The sequence below is a fragment of the Bidens hawaiensis genome, unplaced genomic scaffold (genome assembly GCF_021521415.1).
Source record: "Bidens hawaiensis isolate Kalapana, Puna unplaced genomic scaffold, B.hawaiensis_p1.1 tig00034269_1, whole genome shotgun sequence".
In the NCBI taxonomy this organism is placed as follows: domain Eukaryota; kingdom Viridiplantae; phylum Streptophyta; class Magnoliopsida; order Asterales; family Asteraceae; genus Bidens; species Bidens hawaiensis.
The window spans coordinates 91,837-117,764 of NW_027495925.1; the positions used below are offsets into that span (position 1 = coordinate 91,837).

General features: G+C 32.7%; 3 protein-coding genes and 1 pseudogene across 3 annotated transcripts; 2 read left to right on the plus strand and 2 right to left on the minus strand.

The window, feature by feature from the left end:
- Positions 1-21: 21 nt before the first annotated feature.
- LOC143585984 (GTP-binding nuclear protein Ran-A1-like) lies at positions 22-5,760 on the plus strand (annotated as a pseudogene).
- A 1,521-nt stretch (positions 5,761-7,281) lies between these two features.
- LOC143585996 (protein farnesyltransferase/geranylgeranyltransferase type-1 subunit alpha-like) lies at positions 7,282-12,356 on the minus strand. The gene is made up of 5 exons (XM_077067648.1): positions 12,129-12,356; positions 9,432-9,541; positions 8,739-8,859; positions 8,534-8,629; positions 7,282-7,737 (listed from the first exon to the last, which is right to left on the minus strand). Exons 1-5 carry the CDS (start codon positions 12,354-12,356, stop codon positions 7,282-7,284), a joined length of 1,011 nt encoding a protein of 336 aa, XP_076923763.1.
- Positions 12,357-15,241: 2,885 nt separating this feature from the next.
- LOC143585997 (putative glutathione peroxidase 2) lies at positions 15,242-19,600 on the minus strand. Its single transcript, XM_077067649.1, has 6 exons — positions 19,469-19,600; positions 18,240-18,316; positions 16,452-16,513; positions 16,242-16,360; positions 15,373-15,540; positions 15,242-15,288 (listed from the first exon to the last, which is right to left on the minus strand). Exons 1-6 carry the CDS (start codon positions 19,598-19,600, stop codon positions 15,250-15,252), a joined length of 597 nt encoding a protein of 198 aa, XP_076923764.1. The 3' UTR covers positions 15,242-15,249.
- A 3,086-nt stretch (positions 19,601-22,686) lies between these two features.
- Positions 22,687-25,528, plus strand: LOC143585985 (uncharacterized). Its single transcript, XM_077067637.1, has 2 exons — positions 22,687-23,126; positions 25,261-25,528. The coding sequence occupies exons 1-2, from the start codon at positions 22,687-22,689 to the stop codon at positions 25,526-25,528; spliced, it is 708 nt and encodes a 235-aa protein (XP_076923752.1).
- Positions 25,529-25,928: the final 400 nt, after the last annotated feature.

A 25,928-nucleotide genomic window follows, 5' to 3' on the forward strand; every position in this document is an offset into this window, starting at 1 on the left:
TGATCTGGAGATGGATAATCAATGAGGCCAGGGTTGGGATTCACAGAAGGAGGCAACGGGTTTGATATCCAGTCTGGTTATGAAAACATGACATTTTGTGTGGAGTACAAAATTGATGAAATAAATGTTGTTATTAATATAAGTCATTTGACTAAAATAATATTGATGTGTAGTGCAGGTAGTTACTAATCTTGGTCAGCTTTTAATTTTGTTACTTCATTTTTACTCTTTAATAACTTTTATTATATATTTTGTTAGTTTTTTTTAAATACACTATAGAGTTAAGAACTTTATTACCCGAGTATAGTATTTATTATTGATTATAATGGTCAGTGGCGAAGCTTGAACGAGTTTGTCAGGGACCAGGCTTAATATGTATGGATAAACGAGGGAGGGCCGGGTTCAATTTTTGGGTCGAAAAAGGTAAAATTACACTACGTATACAAATTTTCGGGTGAAAAGCGAGTATTTTTACACTTGCGTGCAAAAGAATAAAACAGGGGCCGGGGCCACCGCTGGCCCACACTAAGCTTCGCCCTTGATGTAGTGTACACTAGTTATAAGAACCATTCTAAGTTGTCCCATTACAATGGTACGTTTAAACTAGTAATAAAGATACACTAAAAACAATGGCAGCGATGCGTTTAACAAATAGTGGTGCATCTAGGTTATCCAGATCTTGTGCCAACGAACTATGCTATTATAATGATGTGATCAAACAATACGCTAATACCACCTTTAACTTATCATCGCCCTAAAATACATGTTTTTCATCCTCGCTAGTCGCTACATTTGACGTTCTTTGATTACAAAAGTTACTCTATTGAAACAGACCATTTATAATTACGAGTGTAATTAACTCGTTGAACAGTCAAAAGTGAATTTCTTTTTACCTGGAGTTTGTTTTTCTCTTGTCGATTACTAGTTGTTTCAATATGCTTTCTTCGTCCTCGTTTAGGGCCAATTTTGTTATTATTTATTATTATTATTTATTTTCTCTTGTCGATTACTAGTTATTACAAAGTAACTCTTAAGATTGAGAGTAAAGATTCTTGGTTTAATTCTAGTAAATGAAAGGATAACTCATTCTCAGATGGGAGCAATAAAGCAAACAATATCGGTAGTATGAGGAGTCGGATGTTGCATCTATCACATCTATCCCAAAAGACGACGTGCAGATAAAATATTTTCCTTTTATATATAATTTTTTAAAGAGATTAACTTTTAAAATTTAAATTCCTATTAGATAGTCCAAATTAATCCTTTTTTTTTATTTAAATTATTTTTAAAGAGATTAACTTTCAAAATTTAAATTCCTATTAAATATCCTAAAGCATCCATCTTTTAAATGTTAACATATATATAAATCAAAATCCATAGCAATATACTATAATAATAACCATGGTACGTATCTGCATGTTAAACAAACTGTGAATTGATTATTTTACTGTTATATACTGAAGCCTAGAGTTTTGAAAGTTTGTTTCATATTAATGCAGGCTGATGATTTTCCAAAATTTAAGGTCGTGCTCGTTGGCGATGGAGGAACCTGTATGCGTTGTTTCCGGCGTTGTAGAACTGGTTACCCCACAAATAGCAGGAAAGCTATGTGTCTAGGACAAACGGACTAATAGTAAAACATGTAACATATAAAATAAATATTAGAATAGAGTAGTATTTACAATGTGTTCCAGAGATTCAGTTATGGAGAGAAAGAAGGGATTTTGGAAGGAATTGGAAAAACTTGGCGTTCCAGAGTTTTTTTAGTGGAGAAAGAAGAGAAGTGGAAGGTGAGGAAAAGATTTAAAAGACCAAATTTATTTCCTTCTAAATTGGGATGATTTGGAGAGGAAGAAAAAATCAAAACCACGTTCACTTTTTACATTCCATATTTACACCGCCATATCTTCAACCATCTTCATTCATAGCTTTCACAATTCTACAAGCATCCAGAAGAAGTAACAGAGAGAACTGAAGACATTTGTGTTAATTTCTCACCAGTGGTTGAGGTAACACCAGCATCAGTTTTGTTTTAATTTGATATTAATTTGTACAATAAAGCTGTAATTTGATGTTAATATTAGGGATTTTTAGCCCTAATAGTTGCAATTTGATGTTAATATTGGGGTTTTTCTAACCCTAATTCACTTCACACAAAGTATGTTATTGTAATTTTTGTTTTTGGATATCAGTAGTTAAACATACAGAGGCACACAGTTAGTATTTTCTTTTCACCATTTAATAAAATTTGTTATGATTTTTCTTGTTATTTGTCATATTAGACACTTGAATTGGTAAACAATGAAGAAGAAGATAAAAGCTAGGTTAGAATGATATATTTTGGCTATTGTGTATTAATAGGATTTGTTTATATCTGATTATATGTGTAGTCAATGATAAGTTTTTGAGACAGAACAATCCATAATATTAATTGAAAAGGATGGTACATATTTATCAGACCAGGATCAATTTTTCGACCAGAAAAACGGACAGGTTAGGTTAGGCTGGGTATTGGGTCAAGATGAGTTTAAGTTGAAACAATTTGTTTAAATAAGTACCATTTCAGTTTGGATAAAAATAGGTAGCTATTAAAATAAGTTTCGGGTTGAAACTCAGACGACTAAAATTAATAATTATAGAATTTTTATTTATTATTTACAAAGGGTTAGCTTTAATGATGGACTTGAAAGTTTACGCTTTATGAAACATCTGTTCTTGAGTGTCCATTTAGATCAACATACTAGCACCAACTAGTCGAGTACAGTGCTTAAAGAGCCTAAAATATGCATACTACCAGCTACATATACTTATACTTTGTACATGGTAGCTAACTCATACTTAATAGTCCGCACATTTATGTCTATTTATTATAGATGGATAGTCATATATGCAAGGTAGTTGAACTTGTGCGAGTCCGACAATTGCAAGCAGCTCATCTAATTTGCTTATTGGTGGCATTCGTTGCACTACTTAGACTTCCAAACAGAAAGCGTATTAATTTACCTACTAGAGATGAAATTGTACATCGATGATAATGCATTTGCATCATTAAATCAAGTTACTGTAATATTAACACAAATCAAATTTGGATTGGTACTCTTAAGCTTTAATATTTTAATATGTAATTTATATTTATTGATAAAATATGTGAAGATTGGTAGCTATTGAACCGAATCATTTGTGACCATAAGAGATGTATTGACTTCATGATGGTCAATCTTGAGTTGAAATATTTGGTTTGGATACAAAAGTAATATAAACACTTTTGAGCTCATGGATCATAGTTGGAAACATATGAACATAATGTTATAACATGTACTTTTTGTTTTAATTTAACTTATAGGGTATAATAATAAAATTGTAGGTTTCTTTTCTTTCCTTTCAAACTCGGAAACACATAAAATATTTAATTTCCTTTCTTTTCCTTTTATTTTCATTAAACTCGGGAACATGAAATAAAACTATATCTTTTTATCTCTTCTCTCTTAATTCTCTTTTCTTTCTTTTCTCCCTTTAAGTGAACTCGGGAACACAACGTTAGTGCTTACGAAAAAAGAATTTAAAGAAAAATAAATAAATAATAATAAACGAACTAATAGTAAGCAGTCACCGAAAATTCTTTATTTTATTATTTTATTATTTTAATTATAAATTAATTATTTTTTTATTTAAAATCCCTTTTTTTAAACACTAAATACTACACTATTCTAATATTCTATTTTATATGTTATCAGTTTTACTGTCCTAGAGTCTCGCTATTATTTTATTATTTTCATTATTATTATTTTTTTCTTTAAATCCTTTATTCGTAAGTACTAAGTACTACACTATTCTAATATTTTATGTTATATGTTATCTGTTTTACTATTAGTTCGTTTGTCCTGAAGCCGGGGGCTCGCTATTATTTTATTATTTTCATTATTATTTTTTTTTTTTTTCAAATACTTCAAAGATTTTGACCAAATATGATGGATTTTCACCGAAATATTACCAATTGTGGGCGCCTAGTTTTATTAACTTTTATCATGTTGGGAAGACTGCTTTTGTTAACAGATATCGAACGGGTGCTTATAAGACGACATATGAACGTAAGTACATTGTTAGTAACAATGTAACATCACTCGATATTATAATATGCTCATATGTTGTTCTTGATGTGTACCGCATTGTAAACAGCCACCCTTGGAGTAGAAATTTACGCGTTAGATTTCCTTACGAACCATGGGAAAGTTCGTTTCTATTGCTGGGATACCGGTGGCAAAGTTACTGGTCTTCGTGATGGTTACTAGTAAGTGATTTCATATATAAACATGAAAATTTTCATATATAAACTGAGCCGAAACAAAAGGTATCATATATACTGAACTAGAATATATTTTTACTTAATGGACTATTCTACCCCTTCCCATTATATTCATTTAGATGCCCATGTATCAAAATTTAAAGTTTTAGGAAAAATATGAGTGAAAAAACTTAAGCTAAAAATAGGTAAACAAATAAATTTGAAGTTAAAGATAAAGGTAAAATGGTCTTTTATTAAATTGTTTTCAGTGAAATGGGTATATTTGATCTTTTAATGTTTAACCACTTTTATTATCGTTTATGAACGCAGCATTCATGGTCAGTGTGCTATTATAATGTTTGATGTGACGAACAAGGTCTTTAATGAATTTTTATTTAATGACTATTCTATCCCTTTTCATTATATTTGTTTAGATGCCCATGAAAATTGGAAGTTTTAGGAAAAATGTGAGTAAAAAAATACTTAAGCCAAAAAGATAAGGGTAAAACGGTCTTTTATTAAATTGTTTCCAAAATAAAATGGGTATATTTGATATTTTAAGTTTTTAACTACTTTAATTATCATTTATGAATGCAGCATTCATGGTCAGTGTGCTATTATAATGTTTAATGTGACGAACAAGGTGTCTTACGACAACGTGCCTAGATGATACAACGATTTTAGAGGGTCTGTTTACTCGTACCCTGTTTTTAGTATTAAAGTTACCTCAAGATACGACACTAACTGATTTTTTTTAAATTAGGATTTGCAAAGATATTCCTATTGTTCTTTGTGGAAACAAAGCCAACGTGGCGGACAGACAAGTTCAAGCAATGGGATGTTACATTTCACACAAAGAAAAACCTGCAGTACTATGAGGTTTCTACAAAAGACAATTATAAACTTGTGAACCCGTTCTTGTACCTTGCAAGAAAGCTTGCCGGGTGAGTGATCATATTTTGAACTTACGTATATGTTTAAAAACGTTACGTTTTTTACTTTATCTATAACCTATTTTGTTAAAATAAAACTAAGATTGTTGTCATTTTGTTTTGGCAAATCGGATTTTAATATACTCACCTTTTTGCAGTTCGCCAATAATGATTCCTCCTTAGAAAATAGCTCTTACCGGTCCAACCTTTCACAATAGTTGTTTTCATTGGTTAAAAAAACTTAAGTTTTTTTCGAATTTCAAACTGATAGTGTGAAAGGTGGCAGTGGCCAGCTATTTTCGAAGGCGGGATTATTATCGGCCAACTGCAAAATGATGGGATTATTAAAATTTAAAATCCAATTTGCCTTTTATTTTTCAAACCGTTTGGCTTGTTTTCTATTTTTTTTTTCTACTTTATTCATTTGTGCATTATCATTAAAACACAACCCTAATTGATCCGTTGTTACATATTTCACATTTGTACAGGGATGACAATCTTTACTTTGTGGAGTCACCCGAGGTTCGAATCGACATCGCAGTATAACAACAGTAAGTGTTTTCTTAGTTCTTAGTTCTTACTAGGGGTGTGCATGGGTCGGTTTAGCAACTGATTGTCTAGATAAATGTAAAATTACCTAAATGCCCCTAGCATTAGCAACTGATTATCTTATTTTGATTCAAATTCTTCAAAGTTCAAATTAATCTTTTGAACACACATTTAAAACATGACACAACTCCTTAAATGTAGCTTAAACTAATGTTTAGTATCCTGTTAGTTGGATGAAATGCATTTTGGTTAATTGCAGGCATGTAGCAGATGTCGCAGACTCGCGGATGCTACTGAACAGCCATTGCCTGAAGATAATGATATTTTTTTTGAAAAGTGAATTTTTTGATCTCCCCGGAACCTTGGGGTTAGGAGACTTTACTCCTACCATTGCCTGAAGATAATGATATGATGATGCAGTTGAATCAATTTTCATTTAGTTAAAAAAAATATTGACATCTTTTTTTTCTTTTTCTTTTTTTTTTTTTTTTGGTACAAGTTGACTGGTTTCTATAAGTGTGTGCAAGTATATATTTCTGAGTGAGGTGTAAAATGGTTTCTTGTTAAAATGAAGTCATCAAATCAAAATCAAAATGAGGGGGTATAAAATGATTTGATGTTAAAATGAAGGTTAACCTAAAATGAATTCACATTAATTAAAAAAATATATACAATAGTATTTTGGAAGCTTTAGATATGAAAAATTACTCACAAGCCATGTTTGCATGCCCGGTTTTAAAGAGAGTAAACTCAAGCTAGGACTTTAGAGTCTCCAAAGACTAAAATTAGACTAAAAACATATTGACTTATTTCAGTTTTGACCCCTAAAATGCAGAAATCGATCCTTTTTTCAGTTTTGACCCCGAGCCGGTTTGCGGGAATAAGCGAGCTTGCCATTTATACGATATTTTAGTATATATATATATATTTAATAATTATTAGTTAATATATAATGTGGTGAAAACCTAACTAAAAATAACTAAATAAAATAATATATATTATTTTATATATCAAATTATGATTGAAAAAAATATATAAAAGCAATTATAATTTATACATATACAAAACTAATTAATAAATAGTAAACGAGCCAAGCTCTAAATATATACTTACGAGTCAAGCTCAAGCTTTGAAAATAGCGCTCGAAACGAACCAAGTTCAAACTTCATGTAAGTTAAACAAGTCAAGATTTCATTTCAAAGTTCATGTAAGTTAAACAAGTCAAGCTTGAAATCAGCTCGGCTCATTTGCACCCCTAGCTTCATGTGAAACCAGGAAGGCCGTAAAAATAAACTTTTCTTCCAATAACAAATAAATGCTACAAACTTTTAAAATATCAATAATAAAGCTACATTATTTCATCCTAAACATTACACAAAACAGAAAAAACAAACCAAATAGTTTACGTTAAGCTACTGATACAACTCAAAAAAAAAACAGAAAAAAACAAACCAAAATTAAGTTACTGATACAACTAAAAGAAAAACAAAGGGAACAAACACATCATGTTCATATCTTTCAATGGATGTTAATATTTGCAACTCCTGCTGCAGCTTGTGAGTACAGATTGTTCTTCCTAAACCTCCAATAATTTGCCCTCATGGGATCAATAATCTCCAAAGTTGAGCAAATCTTTACCAAAATATCCGAATCTTGGCCTGCAATCGACTCGGGAACTACAGCTTCAATGGCAGTATTCAGATCCTTGTTTGGTTGAAGACCATTGGAGATAAGATCCAACAGCAAGCCAAGAGCGAAAACCGGGTTGACTCTTAAAGTCAACACGGTTAGGCAAAGTTTCGGGACCGTAGGATTTGCTACAAACGATTTTATGTTGTTTTTGTAGAGGCCGCGAAGGTATCTCCATGGGCTTTCGTTTTCTGGTTTGAGGAGTATGGATTGTATGGCGTACTCGACTTCGGAATCTAGTGACGTTGAGACGCAGCCCGGGTGCTTGGTTACAACAAAGTATCTCTGCGGAAAAATGGACGGTTTAAAGTTGTGATAATGAAATCATGATGCGTGTTGAGCCTAGCCGAGCACAACTACACGCGGGCTCGGCTCGTTTTGACTTACGAGTGCTGGAGCTTAAGCTCAGCTCATAAGTCGTGTTTTCAAGAACTCGACTCAGTTCATTATTTATCAATTAATTTATATTCATATATAATTATTTTTACATATTTTAAGAAAAACCTTAAAAAAAACCTAAGCTCAGCTTGAGCTCAAGCTCATGTAGTACTTTAAACGAGCCAAAGCTCGTGTCGAGCTAGTGTGAAATACATAGAAGTCCAAAAGAGGTAAAACTAATCTACGGAGTTAATGCTCGGCAAGCCAAAACGAGCTTCCCATTCAAGGCTTGAGCTCGGACTAGATAACTAAGCTAGCAAGCCAAAACGAGCTTCCCATTCAAGGCTTGAGCTCGGACTCGATAACTAAGCAAGCTTAAATCTCGAAAAAGCTTGGCTCGTTTCGAGCTTTTTATCAATCCAAGCTCGAGATATATCTCTAGAAATTAACCACACATACATAAACCTATACATCTATTTACATAGATTTCAAGATTTTCATAACAAGACAGTGCAACTAAACTGAACTTACAAAAGTCAAGAGGCTATAAAATGTCAAAAATGATTATAAAATTTATATTATTTCAATATATAACTATCTTTTTTAAAATAAAATAATTTAAAAATTACTACTTTTTACACTTTACCCTTTGACCCTTTAGATATAAAATACAACCTGAACCCGAACCGACACTTGTGCACACCTGGTTCCAAGCAGAATTGTTGAAAATATCATCTGCCAAGAGTTGATTACAGTAAGCAAGTTCACCTTCCCAGCCTCCAAGATTTAAAAGAACCCACTGAAAAGTAGAAAATAAATTAATTAATAAATAATCTAAAAATCGATGTAAGTTATATATTTGTTAACACAAGACGCCTTTATTACGGAAATGAAAACCGAAAGAATACCTGTCTGTGAGACCAAGCATGATAATGTTTAGCGTCGTTTGAGAATATCCTCTTCGTGAACTCAAGTTCTCCATCGACCGCTGCAGTCCCTAGTTTCGCAGCTACCCATCTCCTATGATGCCTAAAATAAGAATATTTATCAATATTTACAAACTCTAAAGTTAAGTGATTATAAACGAGCCAAACCGCTAACCAAGCCGATCATAAACGAGTGCGAGCCTAAAAATAAGGTTGTTAAATAAATGATCCCGAGCCCAAGCTTCACTTATCAAGCTGGTTTATGAGCCAAAACGAGCTTATTATTTATATAACTAATTAATATATTACATTATATTTATATAGTGATGATATTATATATAAAATTTATCATAAAATAACTAAAAGTAATATATATTATATTATATTCAAAATCATAACTAAAATATCTATAAAAATAATAAAAAAGTATACATAAATTAATTAAAAAAATTACTAAAAGATCCAAGCTCGAGCTTTAGAGCTGGAAACAAGCCGCGCTCGAGCTTTATAAGAAGAGTTGGAAACGAGCCGAGCTATAGCTCACGAAAGTCAAACGAGTTGATCTTAAACGAGCTCGAGCCTGAAAATGAGCTTGTTTAGTAAAATGAGCATGAACTCAAGCTCACTATTTTTATAGCAAAGGAACATGAAGTGTACAAATGGATACTGTCTCACCATAGTTGATAGTTTTTAGAGTTTTTGTTAGCAAGCTGTTCAACAAAGTCTAATTCTTTATGCAAATCGGCATTCATAGCCTCAAGTACTACACGCCTGAACTGCCACACCTGTGAAAAACAAAACCAATATCATCATTAAACAAAACATACTTAGAGTAACAAAACTACTTTATGAAGTGAAAACTAAACATACTTCGAGTACTGTACAACCATCCAAACGAAATCCAAAAAGACGGTCAATTTTACTATCTGTAGAATTAGTTTTCTTTTTTTGCATAACAAATCTGATACTGGCATGCAGAAACTAGCTTTTCTTTGTTCCTCAAGCATCATAGCTATACTCGATAAATCATGCAACACCGTTTGAGCGAATAATAGCCTAAAACTTTGTTCACACATAATTCAATAGCATGCACAAACAACAACCATAAACTTATGATTTTTCTCCAATATTAGTAACCAATTCACAAAGATCCAAAGTTTATTATATAGATCAAAGTTTTTTTTTTTTACCAAAATGCATTCTCAAACAATTGATTTTGATCCATGCAAGCAGCAAAATCCCCAAATTTTACAAAATTAGTAAAAGCAAACACATAATTTATATTCAAAAATAATTTTGACCCATGCAAGCAGCAGAATCCCCTAGTTTTACAAAGCAAGTGGAAACAAATAACTGATTTTGTTATTTAGGTATAGTTAATACTTACTATGCACCGAAACTAAACTGTTTTCAAAATTTCAAAAACCAAAAATTCGGTTTTTGGTTCAGTTTTAGACTTTTAGCCCAAAATCGACCCAAACCGAACCGTGCATGCCCCTAAATTAAAGTTCACTCTTTTTACCAAAGTTCATTCCCAAACAGTTGATTTTGACTCATGCAAGCACCAAAATCCACTAATTTCACAAAATTAGTAGAAACAAAACATTTAATTTACCCATGCAAGCAACAAAAAATTCTAATTTCACAAATTAAGCATAAACAGAAAATTATTATTATTATTATTATTATTATTTAGATATAGTTACTTACCATACCTATATTAAATAACCGAAACCAAACGGTTTTCAAAACTTCAACAACCATAGTTTTCGGTTTTCTGTTCAGTTTAAGCCCAAAACGACCAAACTGATCCGCAAACAACTGGTTTTAATACATGCAAGCACCACAACCCCCCTAATTCACAAAATTAGTAAAAATAAACATTTAAATTATCCATGCAAGCAACAAAAAACCGAACTGAACCTGAACCGAAAAATTGAACTGTTTTCGAAATTTCAAAAAACGAAGTTTCGGTTTTTGCCCAAAACCGACCCGAATTAAACCGCGCACACCCCTGGATCAAAGTTCATTCCTTTAACCAAAATTCATTCTCAAACAATTGAATTTGATCCATGCAAGCAGCAAAATCACTTAATTTTAAAAAATAAGTAAAAACAACACATAATTTGAAGTCAAGATTAGTTTGATCCATGCAAGCAATAAAATCCCTAAATCAAAGACCTAATATTATTATTTGTGTTTTGTTTACAACTTACTATGCCTAAATAATAATATTAGATAAAACGGTTTTCAAATATTGCAAATATTGAAAAACCAAAGTTTCTGTTTTTTGTTCGGTTTTAGTCCAAAACTGACCGAAACCAAACCATGCACACTCCTGTATTAAAGTTCAATCTTTTACCAAAATTCAATTGATTTTCATCCATGCAAGCAGCAATATAACTGAAACCAAACAGTTTTCAAATTTTCTAAAACCACAAGTTTCTGTTTGTGCTTCAGTTTTAGCCTGAAACCGACTCAAATACAAAGTTCATTCCTTTTACAAAAATTCATCCTCAAAACAACTGATTTTGATCCATGCAAGCACCAAAACCCCCTAATTTTACAAAATAAATAAGTTAAAAAAAAAGCACAAACAGTTTTGACCCATGCAAGCAGCAAAATCCCACAAATTAACTAGAAATTAATGAAACCAATAATTTAAATTATCCATGCAATCACCAGAAACCACTAACTTCACAAATTAACTAATTTTGTTTAGGCCCTAATTTTACAAAAACAAAAAAAAAACAAAAAAAGGATTTTTTTTGGGCCAAAACTTTCAAACTCAAATGGCAAAACCGAACCAGTTTTCAATAAATCAAAGTTCATTCTTTTTACCAAAATGCAATGAATTTGATCAATGCGAGCAGCAAAATCCCCTGCTTGCTTTTATATATTAACCGAGAAAACCGAACCGAACTTAACCTAACCCGAAAAACTGATAAAACTGGACTGTTTTCAAATTTTTAAAAACCGATAAAACCGAACCATGCACACCCCTAAATCAAAGTTCATTCCTTTTTACCAAAATTCATTCTCAAAACATAGATTTTGATCCATGCAAGCACCAAAACCCCCCTAATTTTATACCAAGAAAAAAAAAAACACTTCAGTTTTACTCAAAAAACAATTTTGACCCCATGCAAGCAGTAAAACCCCTTAATTTCACAAATTAACTAGAAATTAATAAAACCAATAATTTAAACTTCAATAATAATAATAATAACAACCCATTTACTATTTCATAGAAATTATCCATGCAATCACCAAAAACCCCTAATCCCACAAATTAAATAAACCCCCAATTCACAATAAAATAATAATAATAATAATAATAATAATAATAATAATAATAATAATAATAATCACCGTGTAATTCCCGGGGTTAATACCAATGGCCTCAGCCGTCAAGTCAAGCACCCGAGCAGATCGTTCACCGGACAAATACACAGCCCGGAAGTAGCCCATGATCTCCGCAAACTCCTGCGAATATGCAATCGGAACCACCGGATTTGTGCCGTCGTTTTGGCCCACCGGAGTTACGTCCGACCACTCCGGCCGTTCGCTTATCGGTACTCGCTGGCCATCGGAACTCATTTCTCCAGAGAGTTTAAACTCAGCTTGATATTATTATTATAATTATACAGAAGCCTTGTGGTGTATGTATGTATTTATACTAGGTGGAGGAGATTTGTCGTCTTAGGTTATTCTTGTCGGTTGTAGCTTATTTTTAAAATTAAATAGCTTTTTTTACAATTCCTTTTTTTTCTTTTTTTTTTTTTTTGTATTTATAGAGTGCTGGGTAATCTAAGCCCGTTATCTCTTGTTTTGAGGAAAACTTGTTATTCAAAGGCTCGGTGTGTTAAAACCTGTTGAAATTGGATTTGATTTCAGATCTTGCAGTTTAACTTACACTGTCGGATCGTTTCGATCTCTATTTTAAAATTCGAGCTCTACTCATTTGTTATTTATTAATTAATTTTTATATATTTTTTTTCAATTATAAATTTATGTATATCATAATATATATTATTTAGTTGTTTTTCATAACGTTATATATATATATATATATATATTAATTAAAATTATGTAAGCGACAGGATCGTTTAGGCTCGCGAGCCGAAGGCCTAATGCAGTAAAATAAAACGGATTGAACTTGAGATCTTGCGATCTTCAACCTAGGGATGCAAGCGAGCCGACCGAGCAAAGCCTGAGCTCGACTATGCTTGTTTAACTTGCACAGAGCTCGAGGTCAGCTCGCTCTGATCTCTATTTCTAAAGCTCGAGCTCGGCTCAGGCTCAGCTTATTTAATATTTATTAATTAACTTTTATATATTTGTAATTATTTTTCTATATCTTTTTTCAGTCACAAATTTATATAGAACATAATATGTATTATTTAATTGTTTTTTTTCATATCATTGTATATATTAATTAAAGGTTATATAAATGACAGGCTTCTGAGCCGGCTTAAACTCGTTTTGACTTGACTCGATTGAGCTTTTTCACAAACCGATCTCAATTGGCTCGCGAGCTGCTTGGCTCGTCCAATCAAAATCTTCACTTCCCCTCTCATAACAATTGTGCTAAAGCTAACTGATAAAAACTAATTAAACTTTTTATACTTTAAATTAGATTAGGTAACTTTTATTTGGTATTTTAATCTTGTTATCTAAAAATTCCATATATGTTGAACCTTTTTAATGAAGCACATATCAAGATTATTGTTTAACTATTAAGATTGTTTAAGTTAATGAAAGTTGAAAGTTGGCATTTGATTATGTAACTTGATTAAAGTTAATGGGCAGCAAATGAAAAAAGGCGGCCACCGACATTTATATTTAATATGTATAGTATAATATATTTTCCTATTTTTGCCTTTCGGTTAGAGATTTCATAAGTTCACACGAGTTTGTGAAAGGTGCTAGAACCGTTAAAAAGATGGTGCAATCGGTAATGTTGGTAGCTTGTTAGGCTATTAGGAAAAGCTCGAAATAATTGAGGTATTTGGTCTTCTTTGGATCAAGAGTCCGTCCAAACTTAAGTATTTGGTCGAGCCTCGGTTGTGTAATTTTGTTTTGGTTGGTCTTCACAATGTTGTTTTCGTCTAGCTTCTTGCTAGTTCGTTTCATTGTTTAATGAAAGGTTGCCTTTCAAAAAAAAAGGTAAAACGAAAAGAATTAACCACTAAATAGTAATAAAAAATCATTTAAAAATAATTAACATCTATAGAAAAAAATAAATAATGTTAAGAGTCACTAATGAAAGTTTGAGTGACTTCAGACAAATAAAAAACTCTGTACGCCTTAAATGGAACACTTCGAGCATTTGGTTAGTGTTTGGTGTGGTTTTTCTCTAGAAAATCAAATTGGATTTCAGTATATTTACTATGTTATTGACCGGTAATATTCCAATAACAATAATGTAACGAGTAGCACTTATATTTTTTCTTGAAATTTCAATTTGTTGAAAACAGAGTTGTATTCAAAATGCAATCATAACTTATAGTGACGCATATTAAAATATTTTATTAAAAGCCACTAAAAGGATAAACAAGTTATATGTATTATAGCTTCCTAGTACACAAGTAAGATAAGAGTATTATTTATTTCATCAACTCCGATCATATAACCACAAATACAATAAAAACATCATAAGCATGCATTCCACACAACAGTCTTCAAGTACATATCCCCATTCCTTATTCTCTCTTTTCTGCAAGAAACCAATCAAGTTCACAACTTTACACATACATTGGGCTGTAAACGAACCGAACATCCAGCAAACTGTCCGTGAACCGTTTGGTGGGAAGTTTGTTCACGTTTGTCCATTTAATAAATGAACGAACATGAACAAAGAATTTTGTTCGGTAAGCTTAATGAACGAACACGAACAAGGGTGAAAGGCCGCGTCTGTTTAGTTGTGTTAGTGAACGTTCGGTAATTATGTGTTCATTTAGATTCATTTGTTTAACAATCATTAACGATTGTTTACATTCGTCCGGTTACATTTGTTTACATATATATGTTCATTTGTTAGAACTTTACTATTGCTCTTTTTATCAATATATTTATTAATCATTTACTATTACTATTTTGATATACTTATGTTTATTATTACTATGTTAAGCTTTCTTTGTATATTATGTGATGTACTTCCCGATTTTTGGGTGATTTTACGTCGATTCAGTGATTATTATTCTCATATTAATATATGTTCGTTTATGTTTTGTGTCCGTTAGTGTCCATTAGCGCTCGTTTACAAAATTAATAAACGAAGTTATAGTCACGGACACAGACGAACACGAACAAACTCATTACTTAACGAACGAACACGATGGTAAATTGTTCATGAATCGTCTGTTTGTCCAACAAAAGCTTAGCAGACGAACACGACCCCTACTGATACATTTACCCCAAAAGATCCCATTGATAAATTTAACTGCTTTAAAATCTTTATTAATTGGGCAAGAACAACACGCCTTGTTTCTTAAGACGATGACGAACTCAACAGATCTTGAATATCCTTCTGTTCATAATCAAAGAACCAATGCAAGAAATCAGTTTCCGAAATTCTTAAATTTTTTTTTTTCCATTTTTTTTTCAAGCTAACCTCGAACTCTAGAGGCGGGGTGCGAGGACCGTATCTTTGGACAACTTTTCCTTCTTTATCCACCAAGAACTTGGTGAAGTTCCATTTGATGCCATCAACCAAGAAACCGCCTTTCTCTGATTTTAGAAACTTGTAAAGTGATGCTGCATTGTTTCCATTTACATCAATCTGCAATGATCCAAGATTGCTTCTTGTAAATTTACAAATATGCCCCTCTTTATACCTTCAAACTTGCAGCCATTTACAGTTTGAATTTCTCATACTAATCGCAAAGTTTATTTATTTTCTTAGAAATTTTAGAAATAAAATCAACAATATGAAAAAAAATGGTTAAGTTCACTTATTTTTTGTGACGAAAGGGTATAATAGACATTTTTCATGATGAACGGTTAACTACTCCGATTAGATCGTGAACTTCATCTAAAAGGGTGTTTGGACACGCGTCTTGGACAGGATTATATTATTAAAGACAGGAATAGACAGTTAACTTTAATTCATTTTAATCATTTTTCTTAGAATTTCTTACCTTTTTTCTCCAAAACAGATTATTTATTACATTTTATCATATGGGGTGTTTGGGATTGTTCGCCTGTTCGGTCAAACTGCTTATCTGCTCATGGCATTTTCATGAAACACGAGCAGTCTTGAGAGTGTTTTTGGATTTTGCTTATTCAGACTGTGGATATGATTATTAATGAATGTTATAAACACCTGAACAGATCTGAATAATCAGTTTGGAGTTGCTTAGTTCAAATACATATAAGCAGATAAGCATTTTTAATGGGAATCTGAAACAGTCCAAACATGCTGATAACTAAGTTTCAAATAAAGCAAACTTTGCAAGAAAGTGAAACCATCAAAAGATTTACCTTGTCAAATATCGGGAACTCGGCTTTGAATCTTGTGCATACCGTTTCTTGAATTTCTTCATTTGTTCCTGGCTCTTGCCTAAGAAACTGGTTGCAAGGAAATGCCAAGATTTCAAAGTCTGCCAAAATGAAAGCCACATAATTTAAACCATGAAACTAATAATTAAAAAAAAAAAATCAAAACTTTCGCGCACGATAATGATTATATACCTTGATCTTTGTACTTCTGGTACAATATGTTCAGTTCTTTGTAGTTTGACTCTGTTAGTCCACTGTTGAAATAAACCAAAGGATTAGATACTAATAATAAGCAAAGAAAGGTTGTATAGACATTGTTTAACTTTAACTGAACAAAGGATTGAACACGAAAAATTAAATGAACGGAGTTTTGTTGTTAGTGTTCGTTCGTTAAGAAATGAACGTGTTCATTTACATTCGTCAACAGTATAAGCAAACGGTTCACAACATAAACGAATACAAACGAGCGAGCATAACAGAACATATGAACGGATAATTGAGCAAACACAGATAAGAAGTAAATGGGAGCATCAATATATTGGGCCTAATAAATTAAGAAAATTTGATTAAATTCTATTCGTGATATTTCAATTTCATTAAACTAGACTATATTGTAATAGACATAATTTTTTTGAATAATATATAAACGAACGAACTTAACTGAAAATAAATGAATGAACATACAAGAACAAACGTAAATGAATGTTCGTAGGCAAAAATAAACAAACAAGATGTGTCCGTGTTCATTCGTTTAACTAAATGAGCAAAGAATGTAATCTGTGCTTGTTTGTTTATTAAATAAACAAAATTCCCATCGAACAGTTCACTGAATGTTCGGTTCTCAGGCCTAATTTTTTCTCTATTCTAAAAGCAATTTTTTTATCAACCTTTGAATTAGTAAGTCAATCAATTTTGACCATTAAAGGTCAAAACTCAACTCTTGTTATGTAATGGAGAAAAAGTATGATTAATATTCAAAATTGACATGATAAGTTATGTCCAAAATACAATTTAACATGCTAAAAAATTTACTCTACACATAAGGGCCAAACTTATGATTATTTAAGAGATAAAAGATGAAATATTTGACATTCATAAGTCAAATGTGAATTCTTTTGAAATAAAGGTTGTGATAATATTAGTTTTGCAAGTGACATACATCTATAATAAATAAATTATTAATTAAGAAGATATTCATGCTTTCAACCATGAACCACCAACTATGTATTTAAATTATGCGTGATAGAGATATGGCAACAGTAAATGCTATCATAATGATGCAACAAACTCAGAGCTGACTTTTTTGGTCAATAACTACATATTCACATTATTTCCATTTTTTATATAAATTTTGCATGTTCTGAAACTGAATTTATCAGCAGAAAAAATCATTTCACTGCATATTAATCAGCAAATGAACAAAATAAAGAATTGCAGTACAAGCCTTTCAAAGTTTGAAACAAAAGTCATAAATCAAATTAAAATCTGCTTCAAATTATTTTAAATAAATTTCATGGTAAAATCTGCAAACAAGCCGAGCCGCTCGCAAGCTACTCGACATCGGATCGTTAAAAAGCTCGAAGCAAGCCTGAGCCTTAAATAAAGCCCGTTTAGTTATCGAGCCCGAGCCTTGTTAAGGAAGCTTGTTTAGGCTCGTCGAGCCTTGTGCATTTTTGAGTTTTACGTCTTTTGGACTCCTAAGTTATGATTTCACACTGCAGAGCTGAGCTTAGGCTCGTTTAAGATTATTCTCAAAATATATAAAATTAATTAAAAACATATATATTTTTTTTAATAAATAATAAATGAGCTGAGCCCGAGCTTGAAAAAATGACTAACAAGTCACAAGCCACGCTCCCACTCTCGCTCTCGTCAAAACGAGCCGAGCTTGAGCCTAGTCAAGCCAGGCTGGGCTCAAGCTCGGCTCCTTTACACCCAAATTGGAATATATTTGTATTAAAAAAAGATGAAGTGATTTACCATTTTGATGCAACATTAACAATCAAAAGAACCTTCCCCTTGTAAGAGCTCAAGGACACCTCATTCCCGCGAATATCCTGTCAATTTGATAAAGTCAACGTTTGACTTTTTACAGTGGATATACTCATATACAGTAAATTCAAATTCTATAAAAACTTTGTCACTAAAACAATCTCCAGTTTCATTATAACATGAAATATGTTTATATTTTTCAAATTTGAACAAATTCATCGTCCGCTTTCGATTTCAGAAGTAATTAGTTTGAACATTCATTGATTTAGAGCTACAAGCTCGAAATTTTGGGACGAGATTGATATCATACAAGTAAAAATACCAACACTGAAAATGAGTAAAACCATATATCGAATTGCTTTCGGTCCCACTGAAAATACCGAAAACATGAAAAACGAGTACAATAATGTAGTACCAATTACCAATTTTTTTGGTCCAGTACTGGTACCACTGAAAATACCGAAAACATGAAAAACGAAAACCGGTTCCAAATACCGTGCCAATTTTTTCTGTTCGGTTCCGTTCAGTTGATACCATTAGAAAACCGAGACCAGATGGTACGATACCGAAAACATAAAAAACAAGTACTGACACCGATCGTGTTTGGTCGGTACCTAGTAGTAGGGGTGCAAAGCCGAGCCCGAGCTTGACTAGGCTCGAGCTCGGCTCGTTTAACTTGTACAGAGCTCGAGCTCGGCTCATTTCGAGATCTATTTTCAAAGCTCGAGCTCGGCTTGTGAATAGATGATTCTCAAGATCAAGCTCGGCTCGTTACTATATATCAATTAATTTTTATACAATTATAATTATTTTTATATATTTTTTTCTATTATAAAAACAATATATATTATTTAGTTATTTTTATTTATTTTTTCATAACATTATATATATATTAATTAATAATTATTAAATAAATATTTTAAAAAATTATATAAATGACAATGCTCGTGAGCTCGTTATTAAACGAACTTACTTTTAGGCTCAAGCTCGGGCTCGATTAAGCTCGTCTTGATCGAGCTGTTTAACTCGAGTAGCTCGGCTCATTTACACTTGAATACCATACCGATCAGTAGGTACCATTGAAAATACCGAAATCAAATGGTACCAATACCAAAACATGAAAAGTACAAGTACCCGGTATTCAATAAAAAAAAACTTTTCGCTAGTTGGAATTATACACCAAAATTTGTAAAATTAGAACTAAGTATTATACATACCTTAACGGTGAAATCATGAACAGATTTAGGGGTTTGTTGAGCCATGTTAGAGGAAGAAGAAAATGGGTGTTTGTAAAACAGGAAGAAGGCAAGACCCACAAGGATAAAAGACGTCAAATTTGTGGATGCCATCCATTCTCTAATGGTGTGTGCTATATATATATATATCATATTATTATATATTGTCGTGTTATTACAATTTTTGTAATGTTATTCTGTTGTCAGTCAATTCATGTGTGCCTGTAGAATATATATTTCATGCCTATTAATAAATGACAAATATAACATTATTAAACGATAATTGATCCTTGCGAGGTTGTTAGTTCGGATTTCGACTCATCCGGGTTTTCGTTCTACGTGTGTTACGCCAGAGAGTTATGCTATTGTGACGCAATGACTGTCAAGTGATAGTCGGTGGTATAGTTTCCCGGGAGAACGTCCAAGCCAAACTTTGAAGCCAGCGTGGGCCCGGTTAAGATAGAATCGTCTGGCCAGCGTGGGCCTGGTTAAGATAACATAGTCTGGCTAGAGTAGGGCAATAGGATCTCTAATTGGAGAGTGCGGTAGCCTGAACACAAAAATGAAAGTCGACACTCTAAAAAAAAGTTATGTTTTCATATATTGAATTAGACAGTATACGATAAAATTGCAAATGAGACGTAATCCACAATGGGGAATTACACAATTGTGTTTATGGGGTTATGGGCTCTTTGTTTACGTATGAATGTAATCATTAAGAGGTGAACATATGATTCGGTTATAATTTAGACTGTGTGGTTAAAAAAGAAAAATATACGAGTGGGTCTGAAACAGTCAGCATGCGATTAATGTTGTGTTGGAAAGAGGAGGATGTCTGATTCGGTTATATCTAACCGATTCATATCTAGTTGAACTAAACAACCATTAGATTTGCCTACAGTTTATGTTATATACCTTTTACTTTATTCTTTTTTTCCTTTTCTTCCGTAATAGTAGCTTTCTGTTTTCTAAATCTATAAGTGTTGTTTCTTTTGTTTGGTGTGAAACTATGGTCTATTTGAAAATAATCTTTCAAAGTTTCAATCAATTGGGATGGAGGTAACGTTTGCACACATATAACGCCTTCCCCAAAGTCAAGCACTACGAGTAGTTTATAAGAGTGGGATTTGCATGGTACGATTGTCATTTACGACAATCCATAAAAGGTTGGGAGCAACTAAAGAAACACCCGATAATCCACTAATCATCACATAGTTATTTGTTTGGTTGCTAGGGCTATATGCTCATTTACAATGATTCATGGGCTCAACACCCGATCACAATGAATCGCCAAAGTCAAACACCCGTTTACATAGAATCATTAAACCCTAAACATCTGTAAAAGGTGAAACGACTAATATGACATACAGGTGTATGTGTAGCTTTGTGCCATAAAAATGTTTAAATGATTCATAATTTCATGGTTTACATTTGAGTATACACAAATTATAAATAAGTTATATGCATGCTAATTTGTTTTTATTTTTTTTAATTCGTTTAAATGCACCAATATAGTATACAAGTCTTTCTCATAGATGGTGAAAATAATATACACACAACAAATAGAAAATATATGTTACCTAACATAGATGGCAATGATCTCATATGCACTCACAATCACGTTTATAACCATCTTGCTTGTTGTATGATAGCATATGCCCATAAAATAATGAAGTTTGTTAAAGTTAATGATATGATATATGGTGGGACAACTAAACATCTTTTTCAAAGGGTTTGATTGGTACATATACATATCTTATTCCATGTTAATTATTTAATTATCCACCTATTTGTTTTTAGTATTTTATAGGATAGGAAGATATTATCTAAATCTATCAATGAAAAAAGGAAAAATATATGAAGGTTGAGATATTAAGAAACAAATTATTCAAAGCTTTAAGCTATAAATTATTTAAAAAAGTGTAAATTTAATTTTGGATCGAGTGTATATGTAACTAATCATGTTTGTTGAAGGATATATGAAATCTTAGGGAATATGTGAAAATTTAATTTTGGATAAGGTATATACATAATTAATCATGTTTGTCAAAGGATGTATGAAATATTTGATTTTCCAACAATAACTTCCTTCTCGCCATTTACACATTTTAGCTACACAACAATATTGAACTTAGAACGCATGGACTTGCAGTAATCGAATTAAGCTATAATGAAATAACATAAGGTATTTTTCGAACATAAATTCTGGCAGGTGAGTGTACAAAAGCCATTGATCTACAAAGATTCTTCTAGACAAGTGCCAAACTACACCATTACCTTAACACCAATGTCAGCCTAGAGAAGTCATTAACGATTTTACCAGGAAAGAACACTGAAACACGAGAACATAAGATATAAAACACAACCAAATAAATAATATCTAATCTTTGCATTCATTGCAAATATGAGTATTTGCACTCAATGTAAAGCGATCGCATGAGTGGCTGAGAGTATAAGGTCTTTTCTTTACTTTTTTTTTTTACAAAATGTTAAAACGCCCATTTAATATTACACAAAAACCATAAATAACACATATATACGTGTGGGCGGAAGTGAATTCGCACTAATTTTGACGTTATTTTACTAGTTTCGTGAAAATAACATTAAAAGTGGTGGACGGTTAATCAGCAGGTGTCCTAATGGTTAGCTGTTATGTGCATTAAGGGTTTTTTGATAGCATCTTAATGGTCATTAAGAGAGTACCTATTAATGATTAATACTCTCTTAATGGTTAAGAGGTAACCTTAAGTCTGAATTGTTAAGAGGCTATCTATTAATGGTTACCTTTAATCATTCAGACTTAGGGCTACTTCTTAACCATTAAGAGGTTATGAATCATTAAGAGGGAGCCTTTTAATGGCCATTAAGAGGCTACCAAACAACCCATTTAGTCTTAATGCAAAACGACTATCGAGCCAGTGGTCTTAACGGAAGCAGTCTTTTTATTTTTACGGGGTAGATGTAAGACTTATATATCTTATCCTCCTCAGAACCTATCATAGTTTTACTATTGATAAGATTCACTGAGTATGAAGACGACAACGACGACAATAAAAAACCGTAATATAAACATACGACAAGGACCATTCGTGTAATTACCCCAAACTTAAACACTTCCCATTCACACCTCGCTTTCTCCCTCCCATGGCTTCCACACTCAAACCCTAACCCTAACCGCCGCCACAACCAAACCACCACCAATGGCCACCAACCACCACCACACCACCGTGGCCGGAATCAAGCCGTCGCCGGAAGACCAATACCTCTCCAATTCCACCCACCTTTCGCGCCAACAAGTCCTCCAACGGCGATCACACAACATGCACCAGTTATCCAACTGCTACAGAGACCATTACTGGGGGCTAATGGAGGACGTTAGGGTTCGGTACAGAGAGTATGTCTGGAGGTTCGGTATCAGTCCAATTGAAGACATTAATAATAATAATAATAATAATAATAATAATAAGGATGAGGGTGATGACGTCATCGGAGAGGGGGGTGACGTCAGCAAGGGGTGGTGTTGCTGTGTGTTTAATGGGTGTAAGATGAAGGCGATGACGCTGACGAGGTTTTGTCACGTGCATATTTTGTCGGACCCGAAGCAGCAGCTGTATATGGCCTGCGAGTTTCGGCTCAAGAGGTTTGTAATCTTTCGTGTAATCATAGCGTACACAGTGTTGCAAAACTCGTTATTAGTCGCTAGGAGGGAGGGCTAGCAATTGGGTACCTGTTTTGTTTAAGACTTAAACATGAGAAGACCTGTTAATTAAAAAAGTGCGGTATGTGATTTTTTTCCTTAAATAATTGAAATTAATAGGGCTAGCAGCTGTATAAGCCGTGCGAGTTTCTGCTCAAGAGGTTTGCTTTCTTTGTTGAATTTGCATACATGTTACGTGTGAATTTTCGTGTAATTAATATCGGTTTGGGCTGAAACCGACCCAAAAACTGAAACTTTGGTTTTTGACTTTTTGAAACCATATGGTTTGGGTTCAGTTTTTATGAATTTGCCACTCGAGTTTTAAAATTGTGGGCCGAATAAAAAAATGGTTCAAAATCATTTATTTGGGCCTTAATTGTTTTGTTTGTTGACAATTAATTGATTATTATACATATTTATTGAATTTTTATCAATTACCTAAAATAAAAAAATAAAAATTTATAAATTCGGTTTAGTGTGGTTTTTACAAAAACATAAATCCGAATCACTGGCTTTTGTTTCGGTTCGATTGTTTCGGTGTGGTTTATTTGGACTGTTTTTTTTGTTTCATGCACACCCCTTAGTCATACAAGCTTGTTTAATCTGTGTGTATGTCTATAACTATAAGTTTCACAATTACTCAAAATATATTAAATCTGATAGTCAATTGTGGTGGTTGATTGCTTCTTGCATACATGTTATGTTTGAATTTTCTTGTAATCATCCGATATGCAGCGCTGCAAAAATCGTTATTAATCGGTGAGTTACTGATTAATATTTTGCTAATCGGTGACATTATTCGGTAGTTGGTCAAACTCAATAAAAAATCTGCCAAAATGGGTAAAAAGTCGGACCTTTTTATTATTTTTTGGAAGGTTGGTTTTCTCATTGATTTTTGTTATGTTTACATTTAATTGTTAATGTCTGAAGTATATATTTGTTCAAAATTTTAATCTTAGTCGGTCAAGAATCGGCCAAATCTGTAAATAAATCGGGCTTTTATTAATTTATTTTTCAAAAATCAGCGACTAGTCACTAGTTGGTAAGTTACTGATTAATTTTTTGCTGATAAGTGACATTGTGGCGGTAATGATTATAAATAACCAATGGGTATAATGAACTATAAATGCAATTCGGGCTGGTTTTGGGATAAAACCGAACCAAAGACCAAAGCTTTGATTTTGGAATTCTTGAAGGTTTTTCGGTTTTCGTTTTCGGTTTTGGCGCTTGAGTTTGTAATTTTTGGCCGAAAAAGAACTTGGCTCAAAATAATGAGTATAGGCCTAAATCATTTTGTTTATAAATAACTAATTGATTATTATACATTTGGTTAAAATATTTGAGTGACATATTTATTAAATTCAAACAAATCACTTAAAATAAAAAATGAAAATCTATAAATTCGGTTCGGTTTGGTTTTTCAGTTTTCATTACATTCAAAACTAAAACCAAACCGTAAGTTCAGTTTTTACAAAAACCAAATTGTCGGTTTATGTTTTGGCTTGTTTTTTTCCGGTTTCATGCGACCCCTAATTCTTGCATATATGTTAGAAATCTCTCAGGGGAACCATTAAATAATTCTCAGTTTGCATGAAAGTGACAGCAAGTTTTATCTGAAAAATATGACAATTAATAGATTCTATAGTTTGTATTATATGTGCAGAGCTATTGATATTCTCTATATGTAAGATGAGTTCATTTCTGTATGGATGCTTAGATCTATGCTGGTTTGGCTTTTGTCAGTGCTTTTGTTTGCATGTAGACTTCAGGTGTCTTCTTGTCTAATAAACATCAAATTAGTTAAGTGTTGTAAACCGTGTATTAAATCCGAAATCAACAAAAGTCTTCTTTAGTTATGTCGTAAAACCTTCGTTTAAAAACCGCTAGGCTCTCTTGAGCGTTTTGGTCCTTTTACATATCAGCCTCTTTAGTTTGACCAATTTTGACCCGTAAGTATGAAGTACATTGTATCTGAGGTTTGATTTTTAAACGTAAAACGTTGTCTGATGACATAGATCAAGAGAACCGTTCTAAGTTTCTAACAAAGGGTTTTTAATGTTATTTTTTGTATGTTTAGTGCGCACGCAGGACTTGTACCCTGTGGAAAGCCGGTGCTTCGGTCCATTGTGCCTTCACTTTGCAGCATGCACTTTCTGAAAGCGCAACAGCATGTGGTTCGGGCTCTGAGAAAGGCGGGTCTAGACATAACTTCTGCAAATAAATCAGGCCCAAAGTTTCATGTGATTGTGACGGAGTATGTTCGCGAGATCCAGGAGAAAAGGAAGAAGAATGGTTCAGTGGCAAATAAGAAAAAGATTGTGCCTAAGCTTGAACTTGAGAGTTAACTCGAGGGGTAATAATGTAATATTGTCCCTATTGCAGTGTCTTGGCAATGTACAAAGTTTAAAGTGGAGTTTACTATCTTAATAGTCCTATATGATATTATTGGGTGGTGATTTTTGACTTGGTTAATCTCAGAATGTGTACATGATGAATGTTGGCTCTGTTGGTTAACGAATTGAACGGGTAAATTTCGCTGTCACAACTGGTTAAAGTTTTTGTTTTGACGTGATTTATGAAAGGGTGCTAGTAAGTAGTAACATACGTTGTCGTTTAAGTCATTTCATCTTACGAATGCTAAAGAGGGTGGGCGGGCGGGCAGGCTTATATTAGGGGTTTAAGAGGATGTTTGGGTAGAGACGGACCCATGAATTTTTTTATAGGGCCAATAAGGATTTTTGTGTA

Bases quoted from the DNA above. Each gene is read 5' to 3' on its own strand.
- LOC143585997 (XM_077067649.1), bottom strand. From the start codon at position 19,600: ATGGCATCCACAAATTTGACGTCTTTTATCCTTGTGGGTCTTGCCTTC. The intron at 16,514-18,239 runs GTAAATCACTTC...TTATTTCAACAG, and splicing joins GTTAATGTTGCATCAAAATG to TGGACTAACAGAGTCAAACT. The intron at 16,361-16,451 runs GTATATAATCAT...TCATTTTGGCAG, and splicing joins CCAGAAGTACAAAGATCAAG to ACTTTGAAATCTTGGCATTT.
- LOC143585996 (XM_077067648.1), bottom strand. From the start codon at position 12,356: ATGAGTTCCGATGGCCAGCGAGTACCGATAAGCGAACGGCCGGAGTGG. The intron at 8,860-9,431 runs GTGAGACAGTAT...TTCTTATTTTAG, and splicing joins TCTAAAAACTATCAACTATG to GCATCATAGGAGATGGGTAG. The intron at 8,630-8,738 runs GTATTCTTTCGG...TCTACTTTTCAG, and splicing joins ATGCTTGGTCTCACAGACAG to TGGGTTCTTTTAAATCTTGG.
- LOC143585985 (XM_077067637.1), top strand. From the start codon at position 22,687: ATGGCCACCAACCACCACCACACCACCGTGGCCGGAATCAAGCCGTCG. The intron at 23,127-25,260 runs GTTTGTAATCTT...TTGTATGTTTAG, and splicing joins TGCGAGTTTCGGCTCAAGAG to TGCGCACGCAGGACTTGTAC.